At 40.6% G+C, this 13,937-nt stretch overlaps 1 protein-coding gene across 1 annotated transcript in view; it reads left to right on the forward strand.

Moving 5' to 3' along the window:
• The first annotated feature begins 8,228 nt into the window (after positions 1–8,228).
• Positions 8,229–13,937, forward strand: part of LOC140191802 (rho GTPase-activating protein 23-like) — a 244,970-nt gene continuing 239,261 nt past the window's right edge. The window contains 2 exon segments of the mRNA XM_072249578.1: positions 8,229–8,389; positions 8,391–8,637. Coding sequence (XP_072105679.1) covers positions 8,259–8,389; positions 8,391–8,637 — 378 coding nt within the window. The 5' untranslated portion in view covers positions 8,229–8,258.

Consider the following 13,937-nt stretch of genomic DNA (forward strand, 5'->3'; position numbering starts at 1 on the left):
TTTACCAGTTGCTTCAAGAAGTACATCCTCTGTCGAGTCTTTTTGTTAATGAAGGAAATATCGTTGTCATTGTGAAACTGTCCTAAAAGGTGCAGCTGTGACAACAAGCAGGTCTGACATCTTCCTGTAACTAATCACCACTTTCTAGCGTGCATGTAAAAGATAAACAGCACTAGAGCACTAAGAACATAAAAATAGCAAAGACTTAAAAAATTTAAAGGGTCACCTAAAATCACACAAACAATAGTTAGAAGGGTGAAAGCTACAACATTGTGGTGTTAGAACTGCAATGGGAAGTAGTGAAGGATGAGATGACTTTTTATCAGTATCACTGACATATGCCATGAAATTTGTTGTTTTGCGGCAGCAGTACAGTGCAGTACAGAAATACACTATCAATTGCAATATGAATAATATATTAAAAAACTAAATTAAACAAGTAGCACAAAAAGTGAGCAAAGATAGTGAGTAGTGTTCATGGGTTCATTTTCCATTCAAAAATCTGATGACAGAGAGGAAGAAGCTGTTCCTGAATTGTTGAGTGTGTGCCCTCAGACTCCTGTACCTCCTCCCTGAAGGTAGTAATGAGATGAGGTCATGTCCATATGACCTTAAGACTTAGGGGTAGAATTAGGCCATTCAGCCCATTGAGTCTGCTCCAGCATTCCATCATGGCTGATCCCAGATCCCACTCAACCCCATACACCAGCTTTCTCGCCATATCCTTTGATGCCCTGACCGATCAGGAAACGATCAACTTCCGCCTTAAGTATACCCATGGACTTGGCCTTCACCACAGTCTGTGGCAGCGAATCCCACAGATTCACTATTTGTTGGCTAAAAAAATTCCTCCTTACCTCTGTTCTAAAAGGTTGTCTTTCAATTTTGAGGCTGCGCCGTCCAGTTCTGGATACCCCCACCATAGGAAACATCCTCTCCACATCCACCCTCTCTAGTCCTTTCAACATTCAGTAAGTTTCAACAAGTTCCTCCCTGCATTCTTGTAAATTCCAATTAGTACAGGCGCAAAGCTGCCAAACACTCCTGATAAGTTAACCCCTTCATTCCCAGAATCATCCTCGTGAACCTCCTTTGGGCTCTCTCCAATGACAACATATCTTTTCTAAGGTATGGGGCCCAAAATTGTTGACGATACTCTTAAGTGCGGCCTGACTAGTGTCTTATAAAGCAGGAGTCCCCACCCTTTTGCACACCGCGGACCAGTTTAATATTGACGATAATCTTGCGGACCAGCCGACTTGGGGGGGGTGGAGCGGTGTTCAAGTTCAACAGTGCATGACAGGGAATGAGGAAAGGTGCAGCTGGCTCATATCGTTTCATATCACCAAATCATATAGTTTCTTCGCGGCCCGATAGCACATGCCGGGTACTGGTCCACGGGCCGGTGGTTGGGGACCACTGTTATAAAGGCTCAACATTATCTCAACACACATAAAAGTTGCTGGTGAACGCAGCAGGCCAGTTAGCATCTCTAGGAAGAGGCACAGTTGACGTTTCAGGTCGAGACCCTTCGTCAGGACCCTGCATTCACCAGCAACTTTTATGTGTGTTGCTTGAATTTCCAGCATCTGCAGAATTATTATTGTCAGCATTATCTCCTTGTCTTTATATTCTATTCTATTCCCCTTGAAATAAATGGCAACATTACATTTGCCTTCTTTACCATAGACCCAATCTGTAAATTAACCTTCTGGGAGTCTTGCACAAGGACTTCTAAGTTTCTGCACCTTTGATGTTCAGACTTTCTCCCCACTTAGATAATAGTACACACTATTGTTCCTTTTACTAAAATGCATTATCATGCGTTTACCAACACTGTAGTCCATCTGCCACTTTTTTGCCCATTCTTCCAATTTGTCTAAGTCCTGTTGCAATCGCATTACTTCCCCAGCACCACCTACCACACCTACCCCTCCACCTATCTTTGTATCACCCACAAAGCCATCAATTCCATTATCCAAATCATTGACAAAAAACGTGAAAAGTAGTGGTCCCAATACTGACCCCAGAGGAACAGCACTAGTCACTGGCAACCAACCAGAAAAGGCCCCTTTTATTCCCATTCGCTACCTCCTGTCTGTCAGCCATTCCACTATCCATGCCAGTATCTTTCCTGTAATGCCGAAGGATTTCATCTTGCTAAGCAGCCTCATGTGTGGCACCTTATCAGATGCCTTCTGAAAATCCAAGTAAGTGACATCCACTGCCTTTCCTTTGTCCACCCTGCTTATTACCTCCTCAAAGAACTCTAACAGATTTGTCAGGCAAGATTTCCCTTTACAGAAACCATGCTGACTTTGACTTATTTATCAGTAGTCTCCAAGTACCCCGAAACCTCATCCTTAATAATAGACTCTAACACTTTCCCATCACTGAGGTTAGGCTAACTGGCCTATAATGGTGGGGGGGGGGGGGGGATGGTCCTTAATGATAGTGCTGCTATTTTGGGGCATCACTGATTAGTTTCATATAACAATAATAAATATTTTATTAATTTTACATCATGATGGGAAAGCAGCATCCATCATCAGATACCCCCACCACCCAGATCATGCCCTCTTCCCATTACTACCATCAGAGAAGAGGTACATGTGCCTCAGGGCTCACACCACCAGATTCAGAAACAGTTATTACCCCTTAACTATCAGGCTGTTGAACAAAAGGGAATAACTTCACTCAACCTCACTTGCCCCATCATTCAAATGTTCCCACAGTCTATAGACTCACTTTCAAAGACTCTTCATCTCATGTTCTCCATATTTATTGCTTATCCTTTCTTTCTTTTTGTACTCGCACAGTTTGTTGTCTTCTGCACTCTTGTTGAACACTCTAGTTGTGCGATTTTTCATTGATTCTATTATAGTTATTACTTTATTATCGATTTATTGAGTATGCCTGCAAGAAAATAAATCTCCGGGTTGTATGTAGTGATTATATATGTACTGTGATGATAAATTAACTTTGAACTTTGACAGATTGTTGGGCCATTGACTACCTTATTTCTCATTTGTTCAGCAATTAATTCTCCAGCCCCCTCTGTTCAATGTAGCGCTGGAAAAAACTTATAAAACAAGTGGTATGGGTACAAGTAGCAGCGAGTATGGACAGTTAATTCCTTAGGTATATAAGTGATCTTTACTCTTGTTCCTATTAGGGTTTGAAAGTCATAATTGAATTGAATTGAATTTATTACTTATATTCTTCACAAACACAACGAGTAAAAATCTTTATGTTACGTCTTCATCTAAATGTGCAATGTGCAATGTATAGTCATTTGTAATAAATATTATGTACAACAGGACAGTCAGTATAGCATAGAAATACAATTGTATTAGTGTGAATTAATCAGTCTGATGGCCTGGTGGAAGAAGCTGTCCTGGAGCCTGTTGGTCCTGGCTTTTATTTTGCGGTACTGTTTCCCAGATGGTAACAGCTGGAACAGTTTGTGGTTGGGGTGACTCGAGTTCCCAATGATCCTTTGGGCCCTTTTTACACACGTCTTTGTAAATGTCCTGAATAGTGGGAAGTTCACATCTACAGATGTGCTGGGCTGTCTGCACCACTCTCTGCAGTGTCCTGCGATTGAGGGAGGTACAGTTCCCATACCAGGCAGTGATGCAGCCAGTCAGAATGCTCTCAATTGTGCCCCTGTAGGGAAGTCCTTAGGATTTGGGGACTTCTTCAACCGTCTGAGGTGGAAGAGGTGCTGTTGTGCTTTTTTCACCACACAGCCAGTATGTACAGACCACGTAAAATCCTCAGTGATGTGTATGCCGAGGAATTTAAAGCTGATCAGCCTCTCAATCCCAGATCCATTGATGTCAATAGGGGTGAGCCTGTCTCCATTTCTCCTGTAGTCCACAACCAGCTCCTTTGTTCTTGCAACATTGAGGCAACATAAACACTAGAGATTCTGCAGATGCTGGAAATCCAGAGTAACACGCACAAAACGCTGAAGGAACTCAGCAGTATCTGTGAAGAGGAATAAATAATCAACATTTCAGGCTAAGACCCTTCACCAGGACCCTGATGTTTTTGGTTTTTATTTTGATGATTTTCATCTATAGCTGGGAAATGCAAAGAGAGTTATAGTGTCACACAACGTGGAAACAAACTATAATGTAGAGGCGGCATTGTAGCCTAGGGGTTAGAGGAACTCTATTAATTCACCATCTGTAAGAGAGGTGTTCAATTTCCCACACTGTCTGTTATGAGTTTGTACATTCTCCCTATGACTGTGTGGGTTTCCTCTAGGTGCTCTGGTTTTCTACCACAGTCCAGAGACTTACAGTTAGGGTTAGGGTTAGGATTAGCAAGATGTGGGCATGCTATGTTCCAGCCAGAAGATTCTGCCTGCTGCCTCCTTCCTTTCCAGCCCTGATGAAGGGCCTTGGCCCAAAACATAGGGTCTTTATTCCTCTCCATAGATGCTGCCTGACCTGCTGAGTTTCTCCAGCATTTTGCATGCATTGCTCTGGGTTTGAAAGTCCTTATTGTGAAAATTTCCATTTAAATATAATCTTTAAATGGGTGTGAGTTTTCTGTGGTTAAGTGTGTTTGAGTCAAGGGGTGGGAAAGTGAAATTTCAAGAGGTGGGGAAGTGAAATTCCCAGAGGTGGGGAAAGCAAACTTGTCAGGAATTTGTTGACTTCTTTATTTAATTGCAGTATGTGAAAGTAGATTGTTGGTTTCAGTGTATCCCTTAATTATAGTAATATTAGTGTGAATATTGTTAAGCATTTGAATCATCGGCTTCTTGAAACTTGCAGCTGAAGGCTAGGCAAAAAAAAAGCTAAGTATTTTGTACTGAATAATCAAATATTTTCTTACCTGCCTCCAGGAAAGAGTTTGTTCACATGATTTGTGCTAAGACGCTGTATTAATTGAGTTGTACAGATTTCTAAATCTGGTCTCAAGTTTGGAACTCTGATCTAAAGTATCAGAGTAGGCACCATTTACGTTGTGTTGTGTTGGTCTTACATTTACAATTAATGTGATCACAAGCAGTGTTATCAATTATCCACATCCCACGAAGAGAGGGTGCTAAAGGAACGGTCATACACAGAATCAGAATGGTGAAATGTGTTACTTTGCTGAAGCAGTACAGTTCAGTACATTAAAAAAACAACTCTACGGTACTGTGCAAAAGTCTTGGGCATATATGTATAGCTAGGGTGCCTACGACTTTTGCACAGGACTCTATTTGACAACGTGGAGTGGACAACGAGTTTGTAAATCTTGTGAGAATAAAGGATGTGCCGCAGGAGGGGTGTGGGACAGGTGGGTGAGAAGGAGTGTCAGAGGCGAGGTGTGGGGGAAGGTGGTGATGAGGGTGCATACACACGCAACCTTGAGACACCAGGCAAGGTCATTTGATTCCAAACAATTGGTTTATTGATCATTACAGAATGTCTCTCTGGTGCTTCCTGCTCCCTCCCCTCTCCCTTCCCCTTTTCCCCAACCATGATTCCCCTCTCCCTGTCCCTCCTTCCCACTCTCAGTCCACAATAGAGACCCAGATCAGAATCAGGTTTATCATCACTCACATATGTCATGAAATTTGTTTTTTTTTGTGGCAGCGGTACAATGCAATACTTAAAATTACTACAGTACTGTGCAAAGTCTTAGGCACTCTGGCTATATACGTGTATATGTGCCTAATATTTTTACACAGTACTGTATATATCAGGAACAGTTATTACCCCTCAACCATCAGGTTCCTGAACCAACATGGATAACTTAAGTCGTCTCAACATTGAACTAATTCCACAACCTATGGACTCACTTTCAAGGATTTTGTCCTTAATATTATTACTGATTTATTATTATTTTAATTTTTTTCTCAGCTCAAGCTTGTAAAACCAGAGGTACAGGCTTAGCCAATCACACTCATTTCTCAATTGCTAGGTACTTTCGGACTATGCTAGTGGTGTTTAGTTTTGTGGCTTTCTGGAGACTTACATGACTACTGCTGTGTAGGCCTAATTGTATAGTTTGTAGGACTTTGACTCTAAAACTGCATCAGGCTTGTATTTATAGTGAGGTATTGTGTCTTTTATGAGTTTGTATCTTAAAGCAAAATTTTGGTGACTGACGTTTTCTGCTTGATTGTGCCTGTGTAAGTAATCAGATTGAGTTCAACTGCTTCAGGATCCTGTAATGTGTTGGATTGTCTCTGGTTTCTCTTGGCATTTTCTGCATTTGTCGTCTTGAATTTGTTAGTCTTTTTTTAGATAGATACTTTATTGATCCCAAAGGAAATTACAGTGTCACAGTAGAATTACAAGTGCACAGATATGCAGATATACAAATATTAGAAGAAAAGAAAGAAAGAATAAAAAATAAGTTACCGCAAATAGTCTAACAGAAGGGGGTCATCATTTCCTTCATTATAGGTTGACTCATTATAGAGCCTAATGGCTGAGAGTAAGAATGACCTCATATAGCGCACTTTGGATCAACTTAGTTGTCTTAGTTCTATTACTAAAAATGTTCCTCTGTTCAGCCAAGGTGGTGTGCAGAGGGAGAGGAACATTGTCCACAATTGCCAGGATTTTCCCTCTGTTTCTGGGAAGAGGTGTCCATCCCTGAGCCAGGCATTCAATGCTTTGTTGACGTGTAGTCTCCTCAGATCGTGGGGATGTCTTCCATGGAGGGTCATGCTCTTCCACGGGTTAACTTTTTCTTCCGTAGTGATAATTTCTTCATTTTTCTGAATTGTGCTTTCATTTAAGTTTAGCAGTGTGTACTTCTTATCAGAATTGCATATGTTTGCATCAAGTGCTGAATCCTTTTTTCATTGATGGAAATATATCCTTAGAAATTTCATCTGATTGGTGTGTAAATTTTTTATGTCTGTTATTCCCCTTCCTCCTTCTGTCCTAGGTAGTGTTAATCTAAGTGTGTTCGAGTGTACATTGTGTTTCCTAACATTTGTCTTTTCATTTCTTCTTTTTCTCTGTAAATTTTCCAGATCAGTTTCTGACCCATAGTTCATATGGGTATAACAAAAGTGTTTATTGCCTTTGTTATACTTTTACTATGAAGCTCTGTTTGGCAGATTCTCTTAAGCCTTGAAGTAAATTCTGTCAAAAGTTTTCCCTTTATCACACTATGGTCGATTTTCTTTGCTTGTTGGTAATCTGGATACTGATATGTTCCATATTCACCCATCGGTTGTGTTCTATCCTGCTGCTCTGGTTTGTATTCTATTAGCTCTGTTGCACCTTTCTTTATTTTAATGTTCTGCATTTATCCAGTCCAAAGTTCATGTTTATATCTTTCCAAAATAGTTCTACTATTTTAATTAATTGCTTTAGCTTTACTGATGATGAGAGTATGATTTCAAATTGTCAACGTAGAGAAGGTGTGTTAAAGTATAATTCATTCGGTTGTTTCTGATTTAATATCCTATTTTCATCCGATTCATTAAATTAGAGAGTGGTTTTAAAGCTAGACAAAACCATCGTGGGCTTAGAGAGTTGCTCTGGAAAATGGCTCAGGGGCAAAACTTTTCTTTTGTATTTGTAGTTTGTCTTCTTTTGTGTGGCTTTACATAGATTCTATTGCACTTCTTTGTATCTGCTGTGAATGCCCACAAGCAAATGAATCTCAAGGTTTTTGATAGTGACATATACGTACTTTGATAATAAATTTACTTTGATCATTTAGGCCAAATAGAGGCATGTTTCAGATGGTAAATGGTTAACCCAGAAAACACGACAGAGCTGCATGTGAGTCCGATTGTCTTTTAACCAATTAGCTTTGAAAGTGAACTTTGTGCAGCGACGTGACATCATATGTTTGTTCAAAAAGAAAGTTGTGGAGCTCATAGAAGATTAAAAAAGTAGTTGAGCATATCTCACTGTAGTTTACTCACTTTGCACAGTCGTGTGATGGAATTTACAGCAGTGTAAAACTTCCAATCGTCTGCTGCAGATGTCAGCTGGTGACTTGGGTCGGAGGTCAGTGGCTGGGACTCACAAGCCAGGACAGCTGCCGGTCCACAGCATGCTGTGGATAAGGAGGTGTCTGCTCTTTCAGTTTGTCTTTGAGCGTCTGACATTCCTGTTGAAGATTTTGTGCCTGGCTGCCTGTAGCTATGCCCCTCGGCGTAACTTTTAACCATCTTTGGAATACGCTTGGGTTCATTGTTCAAAGTGAATGAAAGGAATGAGGAAGGGTAAAGATGTTGATTCAGATACGGGATGAACTTTCACTCTGATATATGAACTGTAATGTGTTGTGAATGGATGCTAGAAAGCAACGCACTTCTTGGACTAATGACAGCTAGATTTGAAACAATTACCTTGAAGTGGATTAGGAGCTACTCTTCAAGTCAGGCTGAAGTAAACAGAGAAACGGGCGCGAGTGATCAGCGAAAGCATGTCCAGTGCTGGGAAAACAGCCTGCAGCCCAGGCTTGGTCTACAGACACTGGAACTGGGAAAGGCCGGTGGGGATTGACTGCAGTTCTCCTGAGCCCCGTTGTATTTGGCTGGCTGCCCTGAGAAATGTGACCTTGGAGCTAAACCCCCGGAAGGAGAGGGACAATGATATCTCAGCTGTCAAAAGAAACCACAGTTTTCCTGTTTGGGACGAGGAGGAAGAGTTGCTGGTAAAGTGTTTGATTCAAAAAGCTGTGAACTCTTTACTTGTTATGTGTATTGTGTAGGAGAAAAAGTGGATGCAGCCGGATTTAATTTCCTGGATTCTGCATTGCCTCAGGAAATCTTTAATAGATGATAAATGCAGACAAATTCTTGTCAGTACAAACAGGTTGTAATAACAATACTTCATGAAACTTCCTTAAACTTTAGTTTTGCAGCTGCTCTCCAGTGTTATTGACGTCCCATTTCAGGAGGAGTTAACATACCATTAGTGCTTTTTGTACATTGGTAACAGAACTGATGGCTTTGTGGCCAGGTTTGCGGGCGATACAAAGAGGTGGAGGGGCAGGCAGTGTTGAGGAGGCAGAATAGATTTGGACAGATTGGGAGAATGGGCAAAGAAGTGGCAGATGGAATACAGTGTAGGGAAGTGTATAATCATGCACTTTAGTCGAAGGAATAAAGCCACAGGCTATTTTCTAAATGGAGAGCAAATTCAGAAAGGTGAAAAAGGATTTGGGTGTTCTAGTGCAAGATTCCCTAAAGTTTAACTTGCAGGTTGAGTTGGTAGTAAGGAAGGCAAATGCAACGTTAGCATTCATTTCGAGAAGACTGGAATATAAAATCAAGGATGTAATACTGAGGATTATAATGCTTTGTCAGACCACAATTGGAATATGGTGAGCAGTTTTGAGCCCCTTATCTAAGAAAAGATGTGCTTTTCCTATTAAAACTAGCATGTAAAACAGACCTGTTAGTATATTATTGAAATTATGGTTATTATTAAAAACTATACCTACACTCAGTACCTCCTTTACTTAGTAAAGTAGCCACTGAGTGTATGTTCATGGTGTTCTGCTGCTGTAGTACATCCACTTCAAGGTTCAACATGTTGTGAATTTAGAGATGCTCTTTTGCACGTCACTGTTGTAATGCGTGGTTCTTTGAGTTACTGTCACCTTCCTGTCAGTTTGAACCAGTCTGGCCATTCTCCTCTGACCTCTCTCATTAAGAATGCATTTTCACCTAGAGTTGCTGCTTACTGCATGTATTTTTGTTTGTTGTGCCATTCTCTGTCATCTCTAGAGACTATTTTGCATGATAATCCCAGGAGATCAGGAGTTTCTGAGAAACTCAAACCACCCCATCTGGCACCAACAATTATTCCCAGGAGATCCATGGTGATAGCCACTTAGATCACATTTCTTCCCCATTCTGATGTTTGTCTGAACAACTGAACTTCTTGACCATGTCTGCTTGCTTTTATACATTGAGTTGCTGCCAGATGATTGGCTGATTAGATATTTGTATTAATGACCAGGTGTACAGATGTACTTATAAAATAGCCAGTGAGTGTATATATTCTCAGCACTCCATGTAAACATATGCAGTTCTGCTATGAATTACACACTACTAAACTTAAATGAAAGCACAACTCAAAAAAGAGAAGAAATTTTCACTATAGAAGAAAAGGTTAACCAATGGAAAAACATGGCTCTCCATGGAAGACATCCCCATGATCTGAGCAGACTAGATGTCAACAAGGAAGCATCAAACACCTGGCTCAGAGTTGGAAAACTCTTCCCAGAAACAGAAGGGTACAGGACCAGGTGGTTAACACAATAAATTATCAAAAATACATCATAAAAGACCAAAAATTAAAAAACAATAAATACAGAAAATTGCCAGGACAAATCAGAAATAATCCAACATGTTACAGGATCTTGTGGCAGTTTAACTCAATCTGATTATGTACACAGGCACAATCAAGTAGCAAACATCATTCATCAAAATCTTGCTTTAAAATACATACTCAAAAGAAACGATACCTTACCATAAATGCAAGCCTGATCCAGTTGTAGAGTCAGAGTCCTACATATTATATTACGACTGATAGATAGGAAAATCCATCATGACTGTCTGGATATAATATTATAGGATAAACAAGCAAAATCAACTTACTTAATAGGTATTATTATTATACCATTCCAAACACACATAACATACAGAAATCAATAAGTGAAAAACACCAGAAATATGCTGAATTAAAAGAGGAAATTGAAAGACTATGGAACACAAACAGGGTATACATTGTCCCAATACTGATGTCTACAACTGGCACCATCCCAAAGTAACTGCACAATAGCATTAAACAATTTGAGCGACTCAACAGTATTTATGTAAATATTCCTTAAAGGAAAATCCTGCCTGACAAACCTATTACAATTTTTTGAGGAAATTACAAGTAGGCTAGACAAGGGAGATGCAGTGGATGTTGTATATTTGGATTTTCAGAAGGCCTTTGACAAGGTGCCACACATGAGGCTACTTAATAAGAGCCCATGGAATTACAGGAAAGTTACATACATGGATAGAGCGTTGGCTGATTGGCAGGAAACAGAGAGTGGGAATAAAGGGATCCTATTCTGGTTGGCTGCCGGTTACCAGTGGTGTTCCACAGGGGTCTGTGTTGGGGCCGCTTGTTTTTACATTGCACATCAACGATTTGGATTATGGAATAGATGGCTTTGTGGCTAAGTTTGCTGACAATACGAAGATAGGTGGAGGAGCCGGTAGTGCTGAGGAAACTGAGGGTCTGCAGAGAGACTTGGATAGATGGGAAGAATGGGCAAAGAAGTGGCAAATGAAATACAATGTTGGAAAGTGTATGGCTATGCACTTTGGCAGAAGAAATAAATGGGCAGACTATTATTTAAATGGGGGGAGAATTCAAAGTTCTGAGATGCAACGGGACTTGGGAGTCCTTGTACAGGATACCCTTAAGGTTAACCTCCAGGTTGAGTTGGTGGTGAAGAAGGCGAATGCAATGTTGGCATTCATTTCTAGAGGAATAGAGTATAGGAGCAGAGATGTGATGTTGAGGCTCTATAAGGCGCTGGTGAGACCTCACTTGGAGTACTGTGGGCAGTTTTGGTCTCATTATTTAAGAAAGGATATGCTGACTTTGGAGAGGGTACAGAGAAGATTCACTAGAATGATTCCAAGAATGAGAGGGTTAACATATGAGGAACGTTTGTCCGCTCTTGGACTGTATTCCTTGGAGTTTAGAAGAATGAGGGGAGACCTCACAGAAACATTTCAAATGTTGCAAAGCATGGACAGAGTTGATGTGGCAAAGTTGTTTCCCATGATGGGGGAGTCTAGTACGAGAGGGCATGACTTAAGGAGTGAAGGGCGCCCATTCAGAACAGAAATGCGAAGAAGTTTTTTTAGCCAGAGGGTGGTGAATCTATGGAATTTGTTGCCACGGATGGCAGTGGAGACCAAGTCATTGGGTGTATTTAAGGCAGAGATTGAGAGGTATCTGAGTAGCCAGGGCATCAAAGGTTATGGTGAGAAGGCGGGGGAATGGGACTAAATGGGAGAATGGATCAGCTCATGATAAAATGGCAGAGCAGACTCGATGGGCTGAATGGCCGACTTCTGCTCCTTTGTCTTATGGTCTTATGGTCTAAATCTTCAGAAAGCCACAATACTAAACACCACCAGAATAGTCCAAAAGTTCTGAGCAATTGAGAAATGAGTGTGCTTGACTATGCCTGTACCTGAGGTTTTACCAGCTTGAGCTGAGAAAAAATAAAAATACAATGATAATAATAATAATAATAAATAAATCATAAATAAACAAATAAATAGTAAATAAATAAGAAAGAGACCATGAGTTGTAGAGTCTTTGAAAGTGAGACTGTAGGTTGTGGAATGAGTTCAGGGTTGAGGTGAGTGTTGTTATCTACACCGGTTCAGGAATTTGATGGTCGAAGGGTAATAACTGTTCCTGAATCTAGTGGCATGGGACCTAAGGCTGCTGTACCTCCTTTAGCCTTATCAAGTAGCACACTTCTCTCCACCAACAACCTCAATTGCTATTTTTAAAGTAATATGTAAAGTATTCTAGCACAATTTACTGATGCCAGTATCTGTTGCCAGATTTTCTGAACTGAATTTGGTTTTCTCAAACTGTGTGGTGGAATTTGCACTCATTTTCTGAATAGGCCAAGTCTTAATGACAGCCTCTGTAACTAGATTTTACAAAATGGTATGACAGGATTGTTTCATATGGCATCAGGAATAGCAGTCTGCAATCTGTTTAGTAACCATATTTTACTTTATAATTTGTTTATTTTTTCATGTGCTTGCCCTCTTCATATTAATGAATTAAAGTCTGACAGTAGCAATGGATTTTGTTTTAAAAAAAAGTCTTATTTAGTTAAATTTGTTCATAGATCAGGAAGCAGATGGTGCGTGTAATCTGGAATCTGCCTTTTAGTTAAGTTTCTTTACTTTCCTGAAATATATCCCAGAGCTATCAATTACCACTAATTGTGCTAATATGCTTAATTGCATTTACATTGGATTTTGATTACAATGGCTCTTCTCCAAAGATGGAAATCCTTAATGGAAAACCAGATTCATACAGGCTTAAATGAATTTATTTTCATTAGCATTTACTGGAAAAAAGATATTGGACAAAGTCATTTCTTTTAACTACTTAGAGTATGGGCTTGAGATAGAGGATCATACTGAGTTGTGTTACATAGAAACATAGAAAATAGGTGCAGGAGTAGGCCATTCGGCCCTTAGAGCCTGCACTGCCATTCAGTACGATCATGGCTGATCAACCAACTCAGAACCCTGTACCTGCCTTCTCTCCATACCCCCTGATCCCTTTAGCCACAAGGGCCATATCTAACTCCCTCTTAAATATAGCCAATCAACTGGCCTCAACTGTTTCCTGTGGCAGAGAATTCCACAGATTCACCACTCTCTGTGTGAAGAAGTTTTTCCTCATCTCGGTTCTAAAAGGCTTCCCCTTTATCCTCAGACTGTGACCCCTTGTTCTGGACTTCCCCAACATCGGGAACAATCTTCCTGCATCTAGCCTGTCCAATCCCTTTAGGATTTTATACTTTTCAATCAGATCCCCCCTCAATCTTCTAAATTCCAGAGAGTATAAGCCTAGCCGATCCAGTCTTTCATCATATGAAAGTCCTGCCATCCCAGGAATCAATCTGGTGAACCTTCTTTGTACTCCCCCTATGGCAAGAATGTCTTTCCTCAGATTAGGGGACCAAAACTGCACACAATGCTCTAGGTGTGGTCTCACCAAAGCCTTGTACAACTGCAGTAGTACCTCCCTGCTCCTGTACTTGAATCCTCTTGCAATGAATGCCAGCATACCATTCGCCTTTTTCACCGCCTGCTGTACCTGCATGCCCACTTTCAATGACTGGTGTACAATGGCACCCAGGTCTCGTTGCACCTCCCTTTTTCCTAATTGGCCACCATT

The sequence above is a fragment of the Mobula birostris genome, chromosome X (genome assembly GCF_030028105.1).
Source record: "Mobula birostris isolate sMobBir1 chromosome X, sMobBir1.hap1, whole genome shotgun sequence".
In the NCBI taxonomy this organism is placed as follows: domain Eukaryota; kingdom Metazoa; phylum Chordata; class Chondrichthyes; order Myliobatiformes; family Myliobatidae; genus Mobula; species Mobula birostris.